The sequence below is a fragment of the Rhipicephalus sanguineus genome, chromosome 1, assembly GCF_013339695.2.
Source record: "Rhipicephalus sanguineus isolate Rsan-2018 chromosome 1, BIME_Rsan_1.4, whole genome shotgun sequence".
NCBI classification, from domain to species: domain Eukaryota; kingdom Metazoa; phylum Arthropoda; class Arachnida; order Ixodida; family Ixodidae; genus Rhipicephalus; species Rhipicephalus sanguineus.
Genome location: NC_051176.1, coordinates 314,966,811 through 314,994,346, shown reverse-complemented (window position 1 = coordinate 314,994,346; position 27,536 = coordinate 314,966,811). Strand labels below are relative to the sequence as shown.

General features: G+C 47.8%; 1 protein-coding gene and 1 pseudogene across 1 annotated transcript in view; both read right to left on the bottom strand.

Annotated features, from left to right (window-relative positions):
• Window positions 1-10,193, bottom strand: part of LOC125756922 (uncharacterized) — a 217,236-nt gene extending 207,043 nt beyond the window's left edge. Inside the window, exon 1 of the mRNA XM_049411984.1 lies at window positions 10,022-10,193. Within this exon, the coding sequence (XP_049267941.1) occupies window positions 10,022-10,058 (37 nt within the window). The 5' untranslated portion in view covers window positions 10,059-10,193. The remainder of the gene's footprint in view (window positions 1-10,021) is intronic.
• Window positions 10,194-11,106: 913 nt separating this feature from the next.
• On the bottom strand, window positions 11,107-12,455 carry LOC125756921 (uncharacterized; annotated as a pseudogene).
• Window positions 12,456-27,536: the final 15,081 nt, after the last annotated feature.

Genomic DNA, 27,536 nt, shown 5'->3' with positions numbered 1-27,536 from the left:
TGACGTCTCCTCCCATTCTACGCCACTACGACCCTACGGCCGCTACAGAGGTACACACGGACGCCAGCGGTGTTGGCCTCGGTGCTGTCCTTGCGCAGCGCAAACCTGGGTTCCCGGAATATGTCGTTGCATATGCAAGTCGTACGCTTACTAAAGCCGAGACCAACTACACCGTCACCGAGAAAGAATGCCTGGCGATTATCTGGGCCCTTACGAAGTTCCGACCTTATTTGTATGGTCGCCCATTTGATGTCATCACCGACCACCATGCACTATGCTGGCTGTCATCCTTGAAGGATCCATCAGGCCGCCTCGCCCGCTGGGCACTTCGCCTACAGGACTACGACATCCGCGTGCTGTACCGCAACGGACGCCAGCATGCTGACGCCGACGCACTCTCGCGCTCCCCCTTGCCTGACGACAATACCCACAGCTCAATGTCTCACATTGCCGTTTCTTCCATCGACATTCACACCATCGCTACCGAACAGCGCAAGGATCAGTGGATCGCTTCACTGATAGACTTGCTCACTGATCCATCGGCAACACCATCCACTCGCGCGTTGCGTCGTCAAGCCCATCATTTCACCATTCGCGACGACCTCCTTCACCGACGCAATTATAACGCCGACGGCCGCCAGTGGCTACTAGTAATACCCCGCAGTCTCCGTTCTGACATACGCGAATCGTTCCACGCTGATCCGCAGTGTGCGCACTCTGAGGCATCGAAAACATACCACCGCATTCGCCAACGGTAATTTTGGCGAGGGATGTACCGCTACGTGCAGAAGTTCGTTCGCTCCTGCATCGATTGTCAGCGCCGCAAAGCTTCAACGCACCAGTCGCCAGCAGGTCTACAGCCTTTACCTTGCCCTGACCGGCCGTTTGGGCGCGTTGGCATCGATTTGTATGGGCCACTTCCTCTGACGTCGGCTGGTAACCGCTGGGCCATCGTCGCTGTAGACCACCTTACGCGATACGCCGAAACTGCCGCCCTCCCCGCGGCTACAGCGCGCGATGTAGCCTCCTTCCTGCTCCACCGGTTCATGCTGCGCCACGGTCCACCCCAGGAGCTGCTCAGCGATCGAGGCCGTGTCTTCCTGTCGGAAGTCGTCGAAGCCATCCTCAAAGAGTGCAACGTTGTTCACCGCAAAACTACTGCTTACCACCCGCAGACGAATGGCCTCACCGAACGCTTTAACCGCACGCTCGGCGACATGCTATCGATGTACGTCGCCGCCGATCACACAAATTGGGATTCGATTCTGCCTTTCGTCACCTACGCCTACAATACCGCTCCTCAAAGCACCACTGGTTTCTCACCCTTTTTCTTATTGTACGGCAGGCACCCGTCGCACACAATCGACACAATCCTTCCATACACGCCGGATCGATCGGAGTGTGCGCCTATTTCTGCCACAGCCAGACTTGCTGAGGAGTGTCGCGAGCTTGCCAGGACCTTTACTACGCAGGACCAAGAGCGGCAGAAGAGCATTCGCAGTGCCACCAACACTTCTGCACCCACGTTCCTCCCTGGAGCGCTCGTATGGCTCTCGGTTCCTACCACTACAACTGGCCTCTCTTCCAAACTACTACCAAAATACGAAGGCCCCTACCGTGTCGTCGAACGCACATCCCCGGTCAACTACCTGATTGAACCTATTGAACCATCTTCCGACATGCGCCGTCGAGGGCGCGACATTGTCAACGTGGAGCGCCTCATGCCCTACCATGACCCGCTCATAGTGACCAGCTGTTAGGTCGCCAGGCGGCTCCCTTTTCGTACCCGGGGTAATTGTAGAGAAGCATTGGAACGCTCTAATGGGTCGTCTTCTCAAGCGCCTCCTAGTGGGTCACCCTCTTCGCCTATCCTCGGAGAGCGCGCCCCTCGTGCTCGTGCTCGTGAGAGTCTGCGAGTCTGCGCTCTGTCGTTGTGCATCGTCGCCGTCAATCTCGCCGTCAATAAACGTCTTAACACTACAAAACATTCGAGCTATGTCTAGCTCCTCTCTACTTGAGCGCCTGGCCACTATGCCTCTCAGTTAGTCGCGCTACACGTGGAACGTTCTTACTCCGTTCGTGGAGTCCGCTGACTCAATCCAGTTCCAAAGTGGACGCCCAGTCCCGTCGTCACAGCTCCTGTCGACGTCTCCGGGCCGTCGTCGTCGATCAGACGCCTGATCGTCTTCCTCGCCGATGCTTCCTTCCTCTCGGAGAACACCAGTCCCTCCCAGCTAGGCCTAACTGTCGGCCTCTCCTCAGTGCCACTGGCTCGAACTGTCGACGTGGCTCTCGGATAATTGTCGGTGAGTCGCCGTCGTCTAGCCGAGCTGTGGTAGTGCCGCAGGTGCCACGAGAACTGCGTGATGAGGCTGCCGCAAGCCCTGGATGCCTCGCTCGGTAGACACCGAGGTCGAAGGCCACCCTCTTGGGGCATGCACAACGCTGCCTCCAGAACTCAGCCCTGCTGTTCCCGTCGCGGACGCGACGCTTGCCTGCACCACCTTGCTCCTCGACAACTCCACCGAACAATGACCAACTCGTCTTCTGTGGTCTCTCACCTCAGCTCGGGTCGCGTGGCACCCGAGCTGAGGTGGCGCCCCGTGCCCCTTTACTCATGACAAAGTGAAAGGTCTAGCTTTCACAATATGTCTCGTGTTGCTTGCTTTCAATGTACTGTGGGGATGGAAAGAAACGCAAACAGTGCGGCACCTACATTATTTTATATTTTGCATTTCTTTTCGAGTGGTTGTAGCCTGCATGATAATTAGAAGCCACTAGAATAAAACTATTCTAGCATCTTTTTATTCCCACCAGGGTCGCAGCGGAATGAAAACATCGCGCCGCACGGTTTGCGTTTCTTCCCATCACCTCTGTACATCATGAACAAACACCAGTGCAACCTGCGCATTTATTTTACAGCTCCATCTCTAATACGAACGCAAGTTTCTCTCCACAAGCACGCGCGCAACAGCGTAGTCGCATCGTCTGCTCTGGGACTGGGTATGGGGTGGCAGCGCGGCGTGGTGGCGAGCGCATGAACTAGAAGGTACGGGCAGAGCGCCTTGCTCCACTCACCACTCGGCGGGTATGAAAAAATATAGGAGGCTATGGCCGTACATAACATGCGCCAAAGGCATCGTATCGCGTTTTTAGAGGCTGTGTCATTCATACGGAAGGGCAATAAACTTTTGCTGTTGTTATCGGACTACGTGATGTATGTATTGTGCGGTGTGCACTCGCTGCGTGCTAGTAGTTGTGTGTGCACTGGAATTACAAACTTCGTGTGCACGATCGCGTCTACAATACAGCGGTGTCCTCCTTTCGACGTGAAGTTACGTCAACTACTAGGTTGGCATTGCACCGAATAGCTCCTACGCTCACTCGATATATACGAGCAAAAAACCGCTAATCGGCCAAGGGATCGGGAAATCGGGCTAGGGGAAGGGAAAGAAAGGCCTAACGCTCAGCACAACGCGTAAGTCACTGCTAGGTGAGTTCAAATACGATGAGGCAGGGGCTGAACGTTTTTGATTACGGCATGTACCGGTACTTTCTGTACTGTTGCACAAAAACGCTCCATGAAGAATTTCAGCACGCAGCGCTTGGGCCTGCCATACACGAACAGCCTGGTAAACGTCTGGTTGCAACATTTCACTGCATGCAAACCGCACAATACGCTCTAAGCTTACGCCAGGACTACAAATCTGCGCAGAAGCGAACCAGCGCGGAAAGCACGCCGCGGGGCGTCTGCTGTTTTGTTTGCCCCATACTGGTTTGTTTACAGCATGAATTTGACATCACTTCCGCCACACTTTTTACAAAGCATTGGGATACGATAGGGCCTCTCCTGAGTTTTCCTTCCTCCATGTGTAAAGCCCCTCTACTTTCGGAAAAGTACAGCTTTCTCTTGATCTATGCCGCTTCCTCCTCTCCACGCCTCCAATAGGGTGGCTGCGGTCACGTGGTATCGCACGCCCTTTTTCTTGGTATTTTGTCTCCTACGCCCCTCGACAACATGTTGGAAGCTCCAACATGGCATGTGCTGTGTGTTCGCCACATGCGAAGTGCACGAAGTGTGAAGTGCACACGTGCGTCTCGCTCATTTTGTCACGACGCCGGGTTGCTGTGCATTTGGCTGCCATAACCGTGACACCCAAGGGAAAAAGCTTTTTGCCATTCCGTGCGGAAAAGAGAACGAAGGTCGTCGGAACCCACAAAACACGAAACGTCGAAAAAACTTCTTGAAACCACTAGAAAAGTACATACATGTCTTGGTATATTGTGCGATGTTGAATAAACGTTTTGCTGAAACTATAGGTAACATAGAACACTTGGATGGTTTTAGCGATCACCATCTGTTTCAGTGAAAATAAACATAACACCACCCATGGCAGGTGTAATAACAATGCAAATTTGTGACTACAATAAAGGTAATTTTATTGCAATAAATAAAGAACTATGAACATTTTTTTAAAACACAATGCGGCCATCATTTTACAATAGATCCGTGGAAGAGAACTAGTTGTTTAAAAATGCTTTGTGCGCGTTGGTAGACAAATATGTTCCACTCATTGCTATTACGAATGATAAATTAAACCCCTGGTTTACAAAAAAGCTCAAGTGCATGAGAAGCAGAAAGAAATGACTGCATAATATCGCTAAGAGCCTTTGCACATCATGTTCATGGCAGAATTACAAATGTTATCTTAAAACATATTGCTCAGCATTCGGCCACGCTAAGGACAAATATTTCTCTTATAACCTTCCTGAACTACTTAAAAGCAATCCAGCTAAGTTTTGGAAAGTAATAAGCCCCAACCACGAATCTAGTGATATCTGCTTACACAACAGCAGACTCAATGCAGTCGTGAAGCCTTACTGACTAGCTTGTTTTTCTGTGTTAACCACGCAGTAACATTGTGGTGTGTTAGCACAGCTAGGCTTTTATGGGGGGGGGGGGGGCATATACAGGATGGCAGAGCTTTTTGTCATTTAGTCACGTTTCTTTAAAGAATATTGACAAGTTGTGAAATTAGAGCTTTTATATCTCTTTGTCTTTGCACTAAAGGAACATTTAAAAATCAACTACTAATGAAATTAATGCAGTTATACATTTGTCGAATATTGTTTGCAATGGTACGAAATTAAAGCAACATTTACATTTGTTTTAAAATACATTGAACATTTACATGCTAATGTGAGAGCAATTTGCCAATGAAAACAGTGTTTTCAGAAAAAGCCCTTGAGGTAATGCATTTGTTCATTTGATGCATTAAGCACATTACAACCGTTGAGTAATGCAGAGCCGAAGCAGCGAGCCTTGATACCAACAAATTAAACACTAGAACGGCTAGTGGTCGAGGCGATCTGGTAACATTTGTCTGTTTTCTACTGTGTGTATGGTCAGTCACCTGGGGAACTATTGTGTCCATTGTTTTGAGGTGCTGTTGTGTGGGTTCCAGGCGGAGGGGTGGAGGTGGCTGTCATCAGAGCTGGGCGAAGATACTTTGCAAATGTATCAAGATACGATACAAGATACCGAGATGATAAGTGCCATTTGTATCTTAAGATAATGTTGAGTCTCTTGTTCCTCTTCCAAATAGCGAGTGTTCATCGGCTCTTAATTCATTCTTCAGTTCCGTATTCACAAAGGAGGACACTTTAAGCGTACCTTATGTTCATCGCTTGCCCTTGCTGGAGGACTGTGACGGAAAGATAGAAGAGTGTCACTGTCATGAGCTTTATTCACGCGGCTTAGTGGCAGCAGTATCAGCTTGAGAAGCGGAGTTCAGCCAACGTTCGTTGCTTCGCACGGGGATGTTTCTATATGAGTATCTTGTATTTTAAGATACACTATAGACCTCGTGAGCTGGTATGGTGGCGCTACTGCTCTCGCCCTCTATCGGGCTAGCGGCGCACTGTTAGGATTGTCGCCTACGGGCCCGTCTGCATGTTTCAAGGCGGCAGCTACGGTTGCGGCGGCCGCTGTTCTCCAAGAACGGCCACCGTAGTTCTTTTTTTTTTCTGTCTGCGTGTGTAAATACGCTGTGCTAACTTATGTTTATTTACGTTTTTCTTCCTGTCTGAAAAACCTCTCAAACTACAGCCGAAAAACCAGCATGCAGCGACTCTTGTTAACGTAAGCATTCAACAAAACTTCGTCCCCTTTTGGCCTCAAGCCATTTGAGAGAGACCCCTCTCAATCCTGTTCGCTGAAAACCGAACTGCGAGCCCTACCAACAAAAAAAAGGAAAAGAAAAAGCCAACAAAACACAGCTGCTTGCGGTGGAAACCAGTTCTTTTCCGTCCCTTGGACACCACGCGGGGAACAGTAGACCACCCCAACCCCCCTACCTCCCACACACACACACACACACACACACACACACACACACACACACACACACACACACACACACACACACACACACACACAAACACACACACACACACACACACACAAACACGCTCACAACGCACGCACACACACAGGCGAGCGCGCACACACACTTTACAGACAGTGAGACTGCAAGCGCCCATCAGTTCGTCACTGGTTGTCGTCTCCTAGGAAAGCGCATCGCCAGCCATGGCCGCAAGCCCGCGCGTGAACGTGAGGACAAGAAGCGACAACCGTGTGTTGTTCTGCGGTTTCTGTAGGATTGAAATTGCAATAACGTGTGTTTCAAAAGGAGTTCTTGGTCGCTTGGTACGAAGTTGCACGCGAGTGGTCAGTGCGTGGTCTGAAAGAAGAATTGATGTGCGCGATGGAATCTTCCGACATTATTGGGAAATGCAGAGTGCAGTCGAAAACCGTGGACTACGACGTACGAGTGGAGGTGAGCTTTTTATTTTTCAGTGCTCTATGTGTGCTGAGCCATACCGAACTGTTTTCGTTCCCAACGAAGAGGACGCGGCAAATTTGTGTCTGATTCCGCACCGGCTACCCCTGTTCGCCACTCTGGCTGGCAAGAAATCACGCGTGAGAGCAGAAGACGCAGACAGGCACATTGCCCCTCTAGGTGGCCGTTGTCAGCCTGCTGCCTTCCTATTTCTTTGTGACCTTGTAAGCTTGTGTATACATTTAAAATAAATAATAAAAGGCAAAAAAAAAACGCACAAGAGTGGGGACACTTATGGACGGAATTCAAGGCGTTGCTTACGCAGCCCCGCACAGCTGCGCTAGAGTTGTCTTCCATTTTTGTTCAACTTCTGAGGTAACCCGCAGAATTTTAAAGCTAGTTCCTTCCGAACGGTGTTCCTACAGCTGTTGTGCCAGCCATGCACACAGAAATACTGAGTTCTGCGACGTTTTTACGTCCTTTCGGCGAGGAGCCATGCATTTCTACCATGACTGCGGGCACGGGAGCAACAAACGACAATCCCAAGTTTTCCGCCGCGGCTGTCCGGTGGCGCTGCCTGTTCGGTTCAAAGCTGCAGCGCACTAGGCCTATACATTATTGAATATATCGGAAATACAGATACTCGCCTGGCAAGACCGTATTGCAATACAAATGCTAGATAACCAAACAGTATCTATGATAGTATCTAAGATACATGTATCTTCGAAACTGCCCAGCCCTGACTGTAAAAAACAAAAAAGGAGGATGGCAGGCTATTGTGAGAGAACTATAATATTGGATGGGCTCTGCCAACACACAATGATAATAAGGGTGACACAGAAGAATAGACAAACACGAGTATATTCTATAAAATGCGAGAAGGTTGCCGCCTACAAGCTTGAAAAATCCTAAAACGCAGGGGCGAGATCGCCACAAGCGCCTCACCACGTGCATTGGCTTGTACAAGAAAGCCTCATGTTTGTCACCCTTGCTTGTTTTACACTAAGCTTGCCGACATCCTTCTCCGAGGCAGTGGAAGGTCCCTCATGAAAACAATGCCCCGGAGGGACAGTGTCATCTGCAGAGCCTCCTGTGAGTACAACATTGATGCAGGCTGTCCTACCGCATCATGCTGCCATTGTCGATGCAAGCATGTTCACGACGACACCCTCGTCGGTTCAAAGTTCCCATGTTTCTAGTGCATCATCCGCACACAGAAACTGTCAAAGTCCTGAATCTTCCTCATCAACTCTGGGCCAAAGTTGAGGCAACACTTTGTCGATGGGAGCTTCACAGGCTTCATATGAGTCACTGCTTCCTCGAAAAAAGCATGTTTTTTTTAAAGCAGTTCCACACTGTAGCAGTGCTCACTTTAACTTAATCAGGACGGTACATTATCTTAAAATTGCCAATAACACCAGCATCTATAGGCTGCAAACATGCAGTTGTGTTCAGCATCAGGAAAAAAGAAAGCATGTTACCTTGAAGGCATAGAGTGGTGGGCATTACAATTATTCCACTTAGGTCGCTATACCTATTGATTACACTCCAACAGCCACTCCCGAAAAAGATCTTGCGTCCTCCATGCTGTGACGCCCACTGCCTAATGAGCAGCTCTCCTCGGTCAAACTTTTCTGCCAAGTAGATGACTGTCAACACCGTCGATTGTGATAGTCCGTACTGCTTCATCAAGTCACACTTTTTTAGTCTTTGTGGTCCTTCATAATACAACACTTCATTTCCATACACAGGGTTTGTCCAAAAAGTAATGTCAGTGATTATAGTATTGTAAAGCATCTCTACCTCCCAACAGGCCAAGATCGCTTGATATTGGTGGAGGGGGAAGTTAGTTTATGCACGTGCGGTTGCAATGTCATATGCTACCATCTGGAGAGTAGGGAGATTTAACTCATTTTCATTTCCCGTGCAAGCCACAATGCAGCGCTTGTTGGAACGGATTGCCATTAAGTTTTCTGTGAAACTCCACAAGTCCGAAGTGGAAATTTTTCTAATGATAAAGACCTTTGGCGATAATTGTTAGTCCTAACGTCAAGTGTACCGGCAGCACAAGGTCTTTTTAGAAGGTCGTAAAGAGGTCAGCGATAAAGCCTACGCTGGACAGCCGTCAATGACCATCACCAATGGCAACGTGCCAGTCCACACCGTCTTCGTCTTGATCCGCTTCCTTGTCGATTCAAAAATGCCAAGGGTTCCCCAGCTGCCCTGCAGTCCCTACAAGGCTCCTCCAGACTTGCTTTTGTTTCTGCGCTTGAAAACTCCCATGAAAGGGAATCATTTCGGGACAACTGACAAAGAGGACTACACCAAGGCTTCAAAGGACAGCCCGGAGGAGACCTACTGTGACGCCTTCGATGCCTGGAAATCTTACTGGAAGCGATGTGTCATCACAGGAGGAGCGTATTTTGAAACCTTTAATTGTGTTGTACTGATCTGACCAATGCATCCTTTTTAATCGACTGACATTACTTTTCGGACATACCCTGTATATAGCAGTGTGCTTTCTTTTTGCCGGCAATGTTGTTCAATGCCGATGATTAGCGGGCCAATCAACCATCTTCTGTTTCGGCAGTAGATAAATCACCCGGCCAGGAACGGCTTAATCTGTCGGCAGAGTGGGAGAAAAAGGGCCAGCGAGCAAACAGCGCAGTTGGGGCAGTCCATGTTTTGAAGGATGGCGCAGAGTAGTCTATTCATGTTCAGTGTGAAGGGAAAGGCAGAGAATGCCACAAAACATGTCAAACTGTATGAGCGTGCAGTGCTGGTGCAGCAGCTCAAGTTTCTCGTTTTCTCCTTTCTTTCAATCATTTCGTGACCTTTCTACACAGGCACCTAGCAGCCAGACTTCATTGTCATAATCGATAATGGGGGCATTGTGGTAAGTGGGTTATTTTACCATAGCAAACATACAAAAGCTGACAATGCAGCAGCTTCTTCGACTGTATCTTACTTGCAATGCCAGCCCTGACCAACTGGCATGTAGTCAGTTAGACCTTTTTCTGCATTTGCGTGACAAAATCAATGTGAACTAAGGACAAACGTCCTTTATGCACAGCACGTAAGAATAGATTCTCAGCTTCTAGCAAGAAACTACATACACTGCATAAAATATTTCAATACAATACCTTCAAATGAAACACTTTAGAGGAAAGATGACTCACTTTCAATGCACCTGGGCTGGTTGTGTAGGTCCTTCATGTTGAAGCCAAACTGGCACTGACATATCTTCGGTGGCAGCTGGGAACGACCAAATTCTCCACAGTAGCTGTGCCGATCATAGGCTATGCATTGCTCAGATGCCTCGCATTCTTCTTTCAATGCAACCGCTGCATCAGAAGTTGTCTCATGTAAGTATGACACAAGTTTTCATTATGCACTGGTAAAACGCACACATCATACAGGCTTTTTCCCTCCACTTCGATTAGGACTTTTCCCATGCTTTCCTAGGCATCGTTATCATATTGAATTCATATGGTAGTGGCTAACAAAGAAAGAAGACCTTTAATTTATTCCCCTTCATTACCTTCATTCTCCTTACGTTGCATTTCACACACGCACCATGTGCCAGCCAGAGATTTATTTCAAGAGAAGCTTCGCACATTTCACAAATATAAAAATTCTAGGAGATGCATGTTTTTCAGTTGTAAAAGCTTAAACAACTAGACTTGCGGCAAAAGATTTCCATGGTATCAAGGTGATGTCATGTTACCAAATCATTCTATATCATAAATTAGCACTATATTACAGCGATTCACAACTTGATCTTGTAAATTATTATTAATCTCCAGATATCTCTTCTAAGTCTACTTAAGCTGGTCATGAAGTGTGAAAAATGTTAGAAAGGCAGCAAAGCAAACCAAAATTTTGGTGATAAGGACCCAGTTAAGACGAGTTTCAGTCTGATACGAATTCGTAAAATTACTCGGCCGAATTCCATGGTGAACAATGGGCCAGAATTCAAATGTCCTGAACACTTTTCCGCATCGCGACGGGTGATACGAACTTGGGCAACAAAACCGTTGAGTCATAGCCTCCTATATAACTTTTGTGCCCACGCACCGGCGCAAAATAAATACGCACCATCCGTCCGTCCTTCATAGTTTCGGCACTTGCCGCCAGAGTCTGTACCGATCCCATAATACCAGCAGATCACGCAGTCTATTCACGCTTGCGTTTATGACGGTCTAGAAAGCTAATAATATCTGGGGTTTAACGTCCCAAAACCAGGTCTAGAAATCGTCTTCATTGCATTGGATTATGCGTACACGTTAAGAAGTGCGCACACATAAAATTTTTAACACAAGCACTGTATGCAAAATGCAATGCGAGCTTTTTTATTTGATATCGCGCTCAAAGCTTGAGCACTTTTCGAGACAATGGTTTGGCATGAAAATCTCTCTCAAAGTCGTGTTTGTCAGTCACACTCATCATGAAGTTCACAAAGAGTGGACAGAGAAACTTAAAGAGCACCATGTCCAAAAGTTTTTCATGGTGACCTGGGGTTGAGCACTTGAGTTTTTCACGTTTCTGCATTTCTATGGCATTGTCAACGGCAGCCTTCAGTGGCTGGTTCATCTGTCTTGCTTTTGCAAGGAAAACTTCCACGTAATTCTTTAGCAAATGGGGAACCATTACCAGCTCAGCAGACAGATAGAGGAGTCCACCCCTGTCCTGGTGCCTAATTAAGGCATCCTATGGCACAGAAGTGTTTGGTTTAGTCACTAGAGTGAAGCATTTATCACAGGAAATGGTTTCGTGGAATGTTCTTGCAATATAGCCACCAACCATTGCTAGTGCAGCAACATCTGGCGTTGGGAGCAACGTCTTCTCCATGTCGAGACTCTCCTCAAGGGTCGTGGTTGCCTCTGCTAGAAATGCTTTGCTGTCATTCTGCGCTGCTCTTGCCGGTCGGTGTAGGAGCGCTGATGAGGAGCAGCTGCTGCTGTCTGCAGTCATCACGTTGCTGCTGCTGGACGTGCAGGCTATGCTTGTCTTCAGTGATTTTTCAATCCCGGACAAAACTGCCCTCACGTCTGTCTGGTCATTCAAGCCTGCAGATTTCCTCAACCACCCAAAGAAGGCCTCTATTGGGTCAGAGGACATCTTCTTAGTCAGAACAAAACGGAAGCGCATGACCATGAGAAGGTACCGAACGCACTCCACGTTTGAGATGGTTTTGATCAGCAAGCCCCTGCGTGTTTCTTTGGTCAGAAAATTCATGGCCGGGCTGTGCCGCTTGATTTCGGCCAGGTAGTCAAGAAATGATGCTTCAAGCCAACCTAGCCGTTCATCGTCTTCGGATTCGTACTGCTTGTAGTCCGGGTTGTTCTGGTGCACATGCTGGGTGCAGTTGCTTACATCCATGAGGGTGAACCACCGGTACATGGTGTCCATGAATACGACGGTGAGACCAACGTGGGCAAAGCTTGCGTCACATGTATGACCTGCCTGCTCTTTCAAGAGCTTCAGGACCGCAGTCACAGGTGGCGAAACGACTTGCATTGCCCTCCTGACGTTCATTTTTTCCATGCTAGTCGGATTTGCGTGCTTTCTTGTCAAGAACAGCACTGGCTTGACAATATTGCGCTGTTGCATTTTGTGGAAGTCTTTCAGGTACAGGGCGGTTATTTCACCGTCCTTTCCGATATCGCCTGACAGAAACTGTGACTGTACGTTTTTAATTAAATGGCACTGATCGAAAGCAAGAAAAAGTTTGCCATCTTGATTTGTGGGAGTGGTATGCAGTGCTTGAGGTTACCTCCACATAGCAGTTAGAACGCCTTCATGTTACTCCGATGGTTGTCGGTAACGATCCGCATGATTCTAAAGCCTATACTCTCAACTTCTTTGAGTACATTCATCATGATCTGGTGAAGGTTTTCATCGGTGCAGTTTGTAGTAAAAAAATAGGCAACAGGAATCTTATATCTCGTTGACAAGCTGCCTAAACCAAACCAAAGCAGCAAGTTTGCAAGAACTGGCTCTTCTGGCTTGCCCGGTTGCCTCTGCGGCAAGCAGTCGCCGTAGTCTACTTCGCCAATGAAGGCATCTCTCTGCTTCAGATACAGTAGACGCTGCTTGACTCTCATTTCATCTACAATGAGTGAGCACGTCTTTGATTGAGCATTCGTTTGTGAAGCGAGCTCAGCTGACAGCCTCTGCTTAATTAAGTCTGTGACGCCTACTTCTTTGCGTGACAAACCGAGAAAGCGCTCCAGCGTGCTTCGGCAGGGTAGGCGAAGTAGCCCTGAGCTCCTTATGTGTTCGTATGCCCTCGCTGAGAGGTTATGAAGGACCACTGCATGGCGGGCCGTAACTTCGGACCACGTCGGTTTCACCTTCTGAAAATTTTTGACCTGCTCCAGCAGCACCGTGTTAGAAGTATTATAGGTGGACCGACGGCGCCTCCGGAAGCGGCGAACTTCTGTCCGCAGTTTGTGGCGTTTTGTGTACAGGGCCCTACATGGCGCTACACTACCGGTGGCTCATGAGCGGTATCAGGCACGGCCGCTTCAGAGCCGCGAACGCCCCTCGAACACTCGAAGCGAATAAAAAACTGTGCGTTCACGCTATAACGAGCGCAAAAATAAATAAATAATAGCTTCGAATAAATCGAAATTTTGAAGATACAGTCATTATCTGTTGAATATGTTGAATTTGCCACCGCGAAGGTTCGCGGTGGCAAATTCAACATGTGCTTTCCTCATTCGGACATGTGAAATCGTGCATTTAAACATATGACAGTGACGTCACGCTGAAATATGACAAAAATTAGTTCTATTTGTAGAAGTATAGTTTAGATAGTTAGAAAAAATACCGTATTAGCCCTAGTATTACAACAGAAAATGCATACTGTCTTTCTGTCACGAACATTCAAAGTAATTTGCAGCCGTTGATCGCGGATAAAAAAATGTGTGGCGAATACGACTTTTTAGCTGGTCGTGCATAAAATACTGAATTTTAGCAAATGCCAGCAGCTAAGTTTGAGGCACCAACGAAGGACATGAAAAAGCATCCTGGTTTGGCACTGCGAGAAGGGGAGACATTAAGAATGGTGGATATGTGTTTCCGATTCTTCTCTGTTGCCAACTGAGGAGTATTTTTCACTGTTTATGCCTCACATAGTCACCCAAGGACAGCATTACTACTTCGTCTTTCAAGGAACACGTCGATTGCGGTGGCACACCGGTTACGGTACTCGGCTGCTGACCGAAGTTCCCTAGTTCGATCCCAGCCGCGGCGGTCGCATTTTGATGGAGGCGACATGCTAGAGGCCCGTGTACTCTACGATGTCAGTGCATGTTAAATAACGCCACATTGCCGAAATTTTCGGAGCTCTGCTACGGCATGCCTCATAATCACAACGTAGTTTCCGCACTTAAAACCCCAGATATTCTCATTGTTAACAAGCGTAGCTTTCGCACGGAGAGAGAAAGACTGCACACGCATGTAGGTATGGTTTAAAAAAACGGGCCAACTCACGGCGTGGATGAACTCAAAGCGAACTCAAAACTTCGACGACACGGCGTCATTAGCCAGAGCCGCCTTTCGTGGTGTGATCACAAGAACGTGCCCTTTGTACACTGCTTCCCACGTCTTCGTTATTGTCACAAATTAGCGTGTTATAAAGCGCGCGCGCGGCCGCTTTCAAGCAGCTACGAGACAGAACGGCACGAACCTCTCGCCCAAGAAGCGCGAAAAAACGAAAAAACAAGCATCAAAAGACGCCGGCGCGCCGCATCCTCCTCACCCAATCGAGCCAGGCGCAGACGACGCGATCAAACGCCCGGCAAATCCTGGATGTTTCTAGAAGGAAAGGGTGACGCATCCGCGAGCGATGCCGCCTCGATTCGAACCTACGAGAAAGCTCTCGCCCTTTCTCTGGCCTTAGCTGTACTGCACGCCGAAGAAACATCCCGACGCTTCTAGAAACCGGGGGAGAAGGGATAAAAGCGTGCAATCGACGGCAGTCGGGCAGTCAGTCGAGAGGTCGAGAAGTCAGTGAGTGAAGGAGTGGCCCGGTGATGGTGAAGTTATGCGAAGTGTGGCTCCGTTATCCAAAGAAGACGTGTTTATGATGGTGTGCGGTCAGTCGATCGTCGATTTGGAAGAATCCGATGACGACACCGTGTGAGCCGTGACAAGTCACGACGACGGTTGAGCTACGACGATCAACGCTGGAGCTGGCGTGAGTGTTTCCTTGAAGAGAAGAATTCGATTACCGTCCAAGTATTGTGGACTGGATACGCCATTATCTATTCAAGACTTTAACTGTCATTGAATAGTGGTAATGCATGCGATTGCATTCGTAGCGTGTGATCTGTTTGTTTAGCTCCCGTTGTGTAAACACCATCTGAGTATTATTGTGAAGCTGTAACTGGTACCAGCCGAGTGTGCACGTGTTTGTGTTATTTGTATTGCCTTAACTGAGAATATATTTCGTTTTCGTTTGTGTTGTCGACTCTCGGCTCTGACTCGGTCTTTGGACCACAACCGGCGTTCGCTGGCGCACCAAAGGACCAACTCTAAATTGTCCGCGCTTTCGTGGTGCGTTTTCGGAGGGCCTTGACGCCAGCCCTTAGAATCCGCCCGGCGATTGCCAACCCGATTAACGGGATCAGTGACAATTATTCTGGCGTCCGCGACACAGGACCTTTTTGGTGCACAGTGTGTCCAAAGTAGGGAGAAAGAGCCTTGAGACGTTGATAGTGCTTGCGAACGATTTTGAGTGTTGCACCGCGTTCTCGCTAACCTGTGTGCAGAGAGTGTTTCTGAATTCGAAGTTAGGCAGATATTTTGTGCACGCGGCTAGGTTTTGTCGACTGGCATCATGGATCTCGAGAAATTAGTTGCCCTTGGTGAGAAGATGGGTTTGTCTGGGGCCGAACTACGAAAGTGGGTTAGCCAAAAGGAAAAAGAAGAAAGAGAGAGGGCTAAGGAAGAAACAGCTGCAGAACTCGAAAGAGAGAGGTTGGCAGCTGAAAGGGCCAAAGAAGAAAGAGAACAACAATTGAAACTGGAGCTGGAGAGAGAGAGGCTAGCGGCTGAGAGGGAGAAAGAAGAAAGAGAGGCGCAGATAGCTGAGAGAGAAAGGCAACGGCAGCACGAATTGGAACTCGAACGGCTCCGTTTGCAGCAGCGCACAGAGACTCCCGTCCAGGCTAGAGCCGAGAGCAGTGAAAGGGAAGATCATAGCTTCAGTTTGAACCCAAGCAAACTGCTTGTGGCGTTTGATGAAAGGAAAGATGACCTTGATGCATACCTGCACAGGTTTGAGACGATAGCTAGAAGCCAAAATTGGCCGGAGCAGCAATGGGCAACGGCTTTGAGCACTTGCTTGAGTGGCGAAGCACTCAGTGTGTACGGTAGGCTGACTCCTACCGATGCAGCTAATTACGGAAGAGTAAAAGCTGCTTTGCTGAAGCGATTTCGATTCACCGTGGAAGGCTTCCATGATCGGTTCCGTACGGGAAAGCCAGCTGATGGCGAGACGGCAACGCAGTATGCCGCGCGGCTCAGCCATTATTTTGACAGGTGGATCGAACTTTCAGAGACGGCGCAGGAGTACGGTGAGCTTAGAGAGCTTTTAATCAGAGAGCAATTTCTCACCAGTTGCCACCCGAGCCTGTCGCTGTATCTGAAAGAGAGGAAAGCTAAATCGCTTGACGACATGCTTGAGTTGGCCGATCAATTCTTAGAAGCGCAAGGTGGCACGAATCTGGCCAAAGTAAAAAAGGAAGTTCACGAGGAGTCGAAGAAATCGACACCTGAAGAAAACAAGCGTGCACCGGAGGGTGTTCCGCGATGTTTTCTGTGTAACCGGGTGGGCCATCGCGCTAACAGTTGTCGGACTAACTTCTCACGCCCCAGGGTGATGAAGTGTTTTAAATGTGGACAGACTGGGCACAAAGCAGACGCATGTCGAATCGATGCGAGTAAAGTCCACCAAGCAGCTTGTGCGTATGCCCCGCCAAACGAGGGAACAGAAGCGATCAATGATGAATTGGCCGAACTGAAAAGCGGGAAGAAGATGGATTTCATTGGTGCTGCGGTGACAACAGACACAAAGAAGCTTGGCAGCTGGGGCAGCGTACCGAGCGTATCCGTAACGCTTCCACTTGTTTCTTCAGGGCCTTCCGGAGCAAGCGCGACAGTCTGCCTGAAAGTTCGTGGCCAAGCTACGTAACCGCTGCATCTTTCCTGCGTTGCTGCACCGCTCTGGAAAAAGGCCAGCCTGTACAGTACCACGTGGCGTTTACGTCACACCCTGGTATCGGATAAAAGGACGCCGGGCCACTGCGACGGACACTTGGCAGCTGGGGCAGCGTACCGAGCGTATCCGTAACGCTTCCACTTGTTTCTTCAGGGCCTTCCGGAGCAAGCGCGACAGTCTGCCTGAAAGTTCGTGGCCAAGCTACGTAACCGCTGCATCTTTCCTGCGTTGCTGCACCGCTCTGGAAAAAGGCCAGCCTGTACAGTACCACGTGGCGTTTACGTCACACCCTGGTATCGGATAAAAGGACGCCGGGCCACTGCGACGGACACTTGGCAGCTGGGGCAGCGTACCGAGCGTATCCGTAACGCTTCCACTTGTTTCTTCAGGTTGGAACTTTCTCGATTTTTAGTGCACTCCTTCAATTTGTATTTTGCTGTCCCTTGCTGCCACTACAACTGTTGTTGCGTGTTATTTACCAACATTGACGATGTCAGGAGAACTTGATGCCTTGAAGCGTGATTTTCGTAAAGAAATGAGGGAGATGAAAACTAGTATGGATTTCATCAACAAAGAGTTTGAGTCTCTGAAAAATGAATGCACTGAACTAAGAAAGGAAAATGCCACTCTCAGAGCAACGCAGGAAGCGCTCCTGCAAGAAGTTGAAGCATTGAAGAAGAAAGCCCATGAAAATGCATTGAGTATTACAGCGCAGGAACAATACTCTAGAAATAAGAATATCGAAGTCAAAGGGGTTCCGCAGGTAGCAAACGAGAGCCTTGAAGGCATACTCAGCAAAGTGGGCGATCTGATAGGTGAACCAATAAGGAAAGATGACATTGAAGTTTGCCACCGGTTGCCTACGCGGAGTGCCGATTCTGACCCTAACATTTTAGTCGTTTTCAACAACCGTGCTAAGCGAGATGCTATCGTCGAAAGGGCCAGAAAAAGTAGGTTCACTGCAGCAGACATCGGCTACACGAAAAAGCAGCCGGTCTATATTAATGAGCACCTCTGCCCGCGGCTGAAGAAGCTGCTTGGGATGACCATAGCAAAAAAACGGGAACTGAACTGGCGCTTTGCGTGGGCCAAAGGTGGCAAAGTTTTCGCGCGGCAAACGGAAACATCACGCATTGTGCGGATTGCATGTGAAATTGACCTAGAAAAAATGGTCGACCAAACGCCTACTAGCTAATTGCACACTTGTGAGTGCCACTTTCTGCATTTTACTTCGTTGTTGTGATAAATTATGCTTTATAAACTGGATATTTCGAACCATGGCGACTATCTGAAATTTTTACACTTAAATGCGCAGTCCGCGAGGAATAAATACGACGAGTTGACTTTGTTTTTTGATGCATTTTCTTTTAACTTCGATGTAATAATGTTATCAGAAACTTGGTACAAATATGCTGACGACGTACTTAGCGTTCCCGGATATCAAACTTTCTTCTTAAACAGACCTACACGTCGTGGTGGAGGCGTGCTGCAGCTGGTATCGAATGAGCTGTCATGCACGATGCTACCAGAATTCTGCCTTATAGCGCCAGACTATGAAGTTTTAAGCGTGCAATGTAAAAAATATGTTTTCGTTGTTTTATACCGCCCGCCAAACGGAAATATCGACGCATGCCTTCTTTTTCTCGAAAGGCTGCTAAGTTTCATCTGCCTAAACGACCTGTACCTCGCGATAGGTGGTGACTTCAACGTTAACCTTTTGCAAAATACCAAATGCGCGCGTGATCTACAACTTATTTTTCAGTCATTTCATTGTAGAAATGTGATAACAACACCTACGCGCCTTAGCAGCACTTCCGATAGCCTCCTTGACCTTTTTATAACAAACTGCACTAACGAAGACACGAAAGCAGGTACTATCGTAGCTGACATGGGTGATCATTTGCCAATCTATATGTTCTGTCCATTCAGTGCATCTTCTGGGGGTGCTCGTCACTCCAAGACTTTTCTTGTCCAGGAAATAAACTATAAAACGCTAAGCATGTTCCGTAACGAAATTGGAAACGTAGATTGGACAACCGTGTTTCACTGTAATGACCCTGATAGAGCATATAGCACGTTCCTACACATTTTGAAAGGTGTCTATGAGAAGTGTTTTAAGTTTAGAACCGTACAAAAATGTGCGAAAGGTCGCAAACCTTGGCTTAATAACGAGTGCGCAGTCATGATACGCAAAAAGAACTTACTATATAATAATTTTGTCAAAACAAGGGACCCATGTGAGTTTGCGGCATTCAAGAAATATCGCAACCAGGTAACAAAGTTCTTGAGACATACTAAAAAAGTTTATTTTGAAAACCTTTTCAGTCAAATAAGTAGTCGGAGCGACTTGCTTTGGCGCGAAATTAACCAGTTGTTAAACCGCAACAACCGCCAGATTGCTGAGCTTGAGCTAATACATAATCACAGGGTCATAAAAGGCGTAGAACTTGCAGATCAGTTTAACGATTATTTTACTAGTCTGGAAAAAAGCGATTTTAATATTGCCGCGACTGAATTTTTAGGTCCGCGCAATGCATACACAGCTTTTTTTGCGCCCACAACTTCCGATGAAGTCTTCCAAACTTTTATGTCCTTAAAAATAGCAAAGCACGTGACATAAACGGGTTACAGATAAGACCGATAAAGTTTGTGGCTGACATCTTATCACCTGCACTTACTCACATTTTTAATCTTTCAATATGTGCCGGAATCTTTCCTCAGGAAATGCAATGCGCGAAAGTTAGCGTCATTTTCAAATCTGGTGACAGAAATGTATTCTCGAATTATCGGCCAGTGTCTGTTCTCCCTGTTATATCAAAAGGATTGGAAAAAATTATTTGCAAAAGAATAACGGCTTTCTGCGATAAACACTCGATCATAACAGCGCAACAGTACGGTTTCCGTGAAGGAATGTCAACAGAACTTGCCCTACTAACACAAAAAGAGTTAATCTTGAACAGTTTTGAAAATAAACAATTTATGTTGGGTATCTTTGTTGACTATTCTAAGGCGTTTGACCGCCTGAATCACCGCACTTTATTTACAAAACTAGAACATTACGGATTTCGTGGCACTCCTCTTGAGTTAATAATTTCGTATCTAAAGCACAGAAGGCAATGCGTTGCCATCATGTCAGAACAATCTACACTACAAAAAATAACTCAAGGAGTACCGCAAGGTAGCATACTGGGGCCCATACTATTCAACATTTATATCAATGATATAACAAATATTTCTAATGACGCTGACTTCATAGTTTATGCAGATGACACCAGCATTTTCTTGAGATCAAGTGACATAAGTACTCTCTCGGTCATCTCTAACAGTGCACTGAAATGCTTGGCCGAATGGAGCTTCGTTAATTCATTAAAACTGAATACAGCAAAAACTAAGGCGGTCCTTTTCACCCCGCCGCAACGACATGATTTTAAAGATTTCAGATTGGAGCTTGGATCTGCTCGCATAGAACTTGCATCAAACGTCAAAACCTTGGGAGTTGTTTTTAACAATCATCTCATTTGGAATGATCATGTTGATCACATTGCCACCCGTTTAGCGAAAGCCTGTGGGGTGCTCTGTAGACTGCGCTATACTTTACCGCGGAGCGTTAAACGCATGATTTATAACGCCCTATTTTCCCCTCACTTAACGTATTGTCAGTTAGTATGGGGTGACACTACAAAAGTCAATTTACATAGGTTGAGTGTGCTTCAGAAAAGAGCAGTTCGTCACATAGCAAATGTTCAGTATGACGCCAATACTGGAGAACTATTTTCCACCCTTAAGATCTGCCCCCTCGAAAATTTCTATAACGTTAACCTCGCTTTAAAATGCCAAAAATACTTCCGATGCAACAACCATAGTTTTTTGTTATTATGCAAGCTGACTATACCTAAAGCTATCTCATATAACATAAGGGAGAGAGACAGATGGCTCATACCTTTTTCGCGAACGAAATATGGGATGAGCAGTCTGTCATACCTTGTGCCACGCTTGCTCAACGAATTTGAAAGAAATGGCATTTGCATACAAAGATCTTCAAGAAGTGCAATAAAACGGTATGTGGGTGAGCACTTATCTTCAAAGTAGTAGTGCGCGTTACGTTAAGTTATTTTTATCAAAAAATTTGCCTGTTATACAAGCTTCTCAGTTTGTTAAGATGTTTACATACATGATGCATAATGGTCTTTATTGCGCATACAAATTTTGTACATCTCATTTGTGCGAAATAACCTGTGCATTCCATTATTCTACATTATTTCCGCTTGCGTTATGCACTGTTTCATGTTTTTTTTTTTTTTTTTGTAATTTGTTTTTTGTAATTACTTTGTAATTGTCATGTATTCATTTCGATGTGTGTCTTTATTTTTTGTTAACTACTCTGCTAGATGTGATAACCGAAAATGTTTAATAGAAATGTGAAATTAGAGATGTTTAAATGCATGGTAGGTTGTTTTTGGCTGTCGAGAATTGGGGCAAGGACCTTTGTCAAGCTGCTGTATAGCAGCTTTTTGTTCTTGTCCTCGTGTTCATTATCTTGCTGTAATGAATGCCAAATAAAATTGATTGATTGATTGAAGAAATGCCGACAGTTAAGGGGAAAGTTGGTGAAAAGGAAGTCACGGTATTAAGAGATAGTGGGTGCACCACTGTTATCGTACGAAAGAAATTGGTCCGAGAGAGTAACTTCACAGGCAATTCCACCCCGGTTCGCTTGCTTGATAGTTCCATTCGAATGCTTCCCGAAGCCAAGATTGAGGTTGAGACTCCTTACTTCAGCGGGAGAGTTACTGCCCTGTGCATGAATAACCCCCTGTTCGACCTAATCGTGGGAAACATCGACGGAGCTCGAGGGCCATACGATCCTGAACGTTTGGGAGAAGCCCCGAAGATGGAGCCCTCGTCAGTTCAGGAACCGCGACAAAAAGGAAGCGCGGAAGAGAATCTCAGGAAAGATGTCACCGGAGCTCATACTGAAGCCGAGGCGTCAGAGAATGGCAACAATGGAGCACCAACGGTCGCTGTACCGCCTGTGAAGACGCGCCGAGCAGGTGATGTTGCCACCCAGCGGCCACCACCACGCGTGAGTGGAATGATGACGAAGGTGGTCGTCCAGGCAAAACACCACGACGCGCAGAAGTCGGCGAAGCACCGCGAACGTTCTAACGAACGCGACCACGCCTTGCCGGCGTCGAATGTGTCGACGGCAGCAGAGACGCCCCCTCCGGCACTGTCAAATGGAACGGCTCGCAAGAAAAAGAAGAGGAAGAAAAAGAGAGCGAGCGAGCACCGAAAGAAGGGGAGCAAGCGCGACACGATGATGACAGGATAGGGTGCTGGAGTTGAAAGTGTTTGAAGTGTTTTGAGTTTGAATGAGTTGTATTATTATTCCCTGTGTCAAGTGTGTATGGCTAGTGAGCCCGAGTGTCGTTTACTTAACATTACGTGTACAATGCTATTGATATAATTGTATATGCATTATAATTGCAGATCTTTGTGCGTTCGCATTGTTTATATGAAAGCTATGTTGGTGTTTTGTACTTATGTACTTGTGTTTATCTTTCATATGTTGTGACATTGAAATGCCCTGGAATTGTATTAAGAGTTCTATTATGAATGGACGCGCATTTTGTGTGGACTGAGTTATGGACTGTGTATGCGAGACATTTTTGGTTATGTGTATGTGCGCGCTAATTTGTGTTGTTTGAATATTATGTGATAATATTCTTGAAGTGGGGGGCAGTGTCACGAATTAGCGTGTTATAAAGCGCGCGCGCGGCCGCTTTCAAGCAGCTACGAGACAGAACGGCACGAACCGCTCGCCCAAGCGCGAAAAAACGAAAAAACAAGCATCAAAAGACGCCGGCGCGCCGCATCCTCCTCACCCAATCGAGCCAGGCGCAGACGACGCGATCAAACGCCCGGCAAATCCTGGATGTTTCTAGAAGGAAAGGGTGACGCATCCGCGAGCGATGCCGCCGCGATTCGAACCTACGAGAAAGCTCTCGCCCTTTCTCTGGCCTTAGCTGTACTGCACGCCGAAGAAACATCCCGACGCTTCTAGAAACCGGGGGAGAAGGGATAAAAGCGTGCAATCGACGGCAGTCGGGCAGTCAGTCGAGAGGTCGAGAAGTCAGTGAGTGAAGGAGTGGCCCGGTGATGGTGAAGTTATGCGAAGTGTGGCTCCGTTATCCAAAGAAGACGTGTTTATGATGGTGTGCGGTCAGTCGATCGTCGATTTGGAAGAATCCGATGACGACACCGTGTGAGCCGTGACAAGTCACGACGACGGTTGAGCTACGACGATCAACGCTGGAGCTGGCGTGAGTGTTTCCTTGAAGAGAAGCATTCGATTACCGTCCAAGTACTGTGGACTGGATACGCCATTGTTTATTCAGGACTTTAACTGTCATTGAATAGTTGAAATGCATGCGATTGCATTCGTAGCGTGTGATCGGTTCGTCTAGCTCCCGTTGTGTAAACACCATCTGAGTTATATTGTGAAGCTGTAACTGGTACCAGCCGAGTGTGCACGTGTTTGTGTTATTTGTATTGCCTTAACTGAGAATATATTTCGTTTTCGTTTGTGTTGTCGACTCTCGGCTCTGACTCGGTCTTTGGACCACAACCGGCGTTCGCTGGCGCACCAAAGGACCAACTCTAAATTGTCCGCGCTTTCGTGGTGCGTTTTCGGAGGGCCTTGACGCCGGCCCTTAGAATCCGCCCGGCGATGGCCAACCCGATTAACGGGATCAGTGACAGTTATGTACCCCGGCTCGAAGTGCTTCTCGCACACGTAATCAGTCGACTGCAGCACGCGGTCCTTGCGCGGTATCGCATGGCGCCAAACCTTCAGGCGTTCCGCATCTCGGGGTGCAGAAAAATCGCCTTTTTCAGTGCAGGTCTTGTACCCAGAGTTGCACCGCGGCACAAAACACTTTTTGCCCATTTCACGGCTTTCTCACTCGAATAGCATGACCTGCCATCGCACAAAAAGAACTAAACGAGAAAGCAACGTGGCGACAACTGCTTTGTCGGAACAGAGGCCTGCGCGCCGCTGTGAGCCTCGTGACTGCTCCTGCCATCTCGTGGCGTGACGGCGCAGAGGAACCGAAGTTCGACGCAGCGAGCGCATGGCGCCGGTGCTGCGTCGTTCCACCTGTACTTCTACCACCGTGTCCAGCAGTATTGAGGCAGCCAAGTCATTTTCACTGGCCTGTTTGACAACCTGCAGAAACGCTGGGACATAGCAGTCTTCTTTAAGTTTCTGAAGTTCCCTTTTATATTTGTCAACAGTTCCTTTGAGCCTTTCAATCTGCTTGACCCTCATTTCGTCTACAATGAGCGAGCACGTTTTTGCTTGAGCATTCGTGTGTGAAGCGAGCTCAGCTGACAGCCTCTGCTTAATTAAGTCAGTGACGCCTACTTCTTTGCGTGAAAAACCGAGGAAGCGCTCCAGCGTGCTTCGGCAGGGTAGGCGAAGTAGCCCTGAGCTCCTTATGTGTTCGTATGCGCTCGCTGAGAGGTTATGAAGGACCACTGCGTGGCAGACTGTAACTTCGGACCACATTGGTTTCACCTTCTGAAAATTTTTTACCTGCTCCAGCAGTATTGAGGCAGCCAACTCATTTTCACAGGCTTGCTTGACAACCTGCATAAACGCTGGGACATAGCAGTCTTCTTTAAGTTTCTGAAGTTCCCTTTTATATTTGTCAACACTTCCTTTGAGCCTTTCAATCTGTGCCCTCAGTTCGCGTTCCTTACGCCTCTACTTTCGTCTTTCGATGATCGGCAATGAAATGCATGAGGCTACTTGTACTGCTCTACCCACCTGCACCGTCCTCGGGACGAAGCCTTGGTCAGTGCTGCTGCTGGAGTTGGGCACTTCTTCAACAGTAGGGCTTTCAAAGAACACTGTTAGAGCACGACTGGTCATCCCGTAAGTCCGTAAACACATTTGGTGCGCCACCACCGATTGCTCTGTTTTTTCTTACTGGCTCGCCGGTTAATACAGCCGCAGCATGCTTCCTGAGGGCTGCATCGCTTCTTTCGGTTTGCTTGCAAGGTTGCAAATATGATGGGTACTCTTGGAAGATGCTGGGCACAGAGCCTTTCTTCAGTCTTCGCGTCGTGCACCCTTCTTTATAGTCGGACGGGACGAAGTTTCGGCTGCAAACAATGGAATAACAAGATGTGCTATTTCGGGTCCAGTTGTCTCTCGAGATTACCATAAGCCACTTTTCGAGAAGTTCTTGGTCACTGGGAATTTCGTAGAAAGATACTGCGGTTCTTTCCAGCCACTCCATGATTTGCAGTGTGGTATGCAGCAGTATGGCATTGTGAAGCGTTCGGGGCACAACCAAACTTCTGAACATGGACAGCCGCCTTTTTTTTTCCGGTATTGCTTCAGATAACAAAAATAGCGCTTTTAGGCATGATTCCTTGCAGCATGCGAACTTTTTAACAACGCAACACTTTTAACAAGGAACTTATCCGAATCGGCCAAAAGTTGGAAGAAAGCGCACATGATAGAGGCACAGCTGTCTCTGCTAGTGCTGCAGTTAGCGAAGCTCTTGGGGGACACGTACCATGCCAGGAAAAAACATCAATGGCCAAGCAGAGAACACAATGGGCCCAAGCAGAGTTTCATATCAAGCACGGCAAACCAAATTTGCGCGAGAAAACCGCGGTGTAGCGGTGTGCGACTGCTGCCGCAGCAAGCGCAGCACGAACTACATGGGATGTGAACGCCCCTGGCGGAGCACCGAGGCACAAAACGAGAGAATTGAGGAACGGCGCTGCGGGACCCACCCCTCAGGCACAGAAGTTATAAAGGAGGCTATGGTCAAGTGATGGCTGACAGCAGCATGCTCCGAAAGCTTCGGAAGTACGCGTACAGCCAGTGCACACACAGTAAGAACTGTAATTAGCGTTTGCCACAACCGCTGTCGACGAAGCCGCGGTCGCTGTCGACGCGATCATGTATGGCGATGACGAAACTGAAGGTACACGTGCATCTTATGCTTACCGAGTCAAAGTGATGCTGCTTGCCAGAACTGCGGTAGACATGATCATGGATAGAAACAACGTGGTTTTGAAGGCACGTGCGCGGCCAGCGCACACGGATTGAAAACGGAACTATCATTTACATCAACCACCACGCACGAAACCTCGGTCGCCACCGATGCGATCATCAACAGCGACTATGCAACTCCGAAGGTACCTGGCTAATGCAGCAGTAGACTAAAGGCAATATAGTGGTATAAGATTCGGCAGATCCCACGTACCGTGGAAGTCAATGTTATGCGAAGCATGCGGTGGGAAGATGACTGTGGCCTAATTTTTTTACTCAGCGATATGTTACAAAATGACGCTAAAGATTTGTATAAATTTTATACGCACACATATACACTGAAGAGCCGCATATGTGTTATATAACAAGTTGTTTACAGTTGGGTAACGCTGCCCACGGCAACGTGGGTATTACTAACACCAGAAGCGGTAAGCTGAGGTGCTTATACTTGTCCCCTATGATGGAGAACGCACGCATGTTTCACAAACCCGTGTGCATGTGTGGAAGCAGTCCTTGACAGTTCTTGAACAAGGTCATCATCATCGTGATCAGTGAGCGCCAGCAACTGGTGATGACTTGTTATCGGATCTGGTCGTGATCGCGGTGACGAGGGGTCCATGTGTAGTGAAATATGAGGTATAGTACAGCTGTTGGAAATCGTGGATGCCTCGGTCATTTCATCGACAATTGTCTGTCGATATAGCCGGCAACATGTCGGAACCTGAAGTCACCCTTCGCGTTGGTGAGGTATAGGCCGTCAAGGCTGACAGGCCTGGATAGTGCTACGTAGACCAACATCAGTGGATAGCGCTTGTTATATTCGTAGACTACCTGGGCGTATGTGGCCTACGTAGCCTAGCAGGCAGGCAAAGAACTTTATTTTGGTCCGGGAACGACGCTCACTCCCCCCCCTTAGGGTGCGACATCGGCGGGCCGCACCCACGACGAGATGGGGAGTGCATCTCATCGGCCATGTCATGGGCTCTCTGAATAGCCCTTAGCTGGTCTTCTTTCTCGTTGCTAGTGAGAAGATATCGCCAGTCCTCCTCCGTAGAGGGAGACCTGCGGCTCTCGCGTAGCGCAGGACATTGCCACAGCATGTATCGTAAAGTGCAACGCGGGTTACCACAGCAAAGGCAGCCTGGCTCTATGCCATCCATGTATTTAGAATATTTAAGAGGAGAAGCGTATGCCTCCGTCTGTAACAGATGTAAAGTGGCAGACTGAGCTCTGTTTAGACGTGGATGCGGCAGGGGGAACTACCGCCGTTCCAACTGATAGTGCTTGCACATTTCATGAAAGGTTAGGAGGGGATCTCGGTAGTACCAGCTTGCATCTTCAGCCTTCGAATGGTTCTCCGCGATGTGGAATGTTAGACCTCACGCCCGGG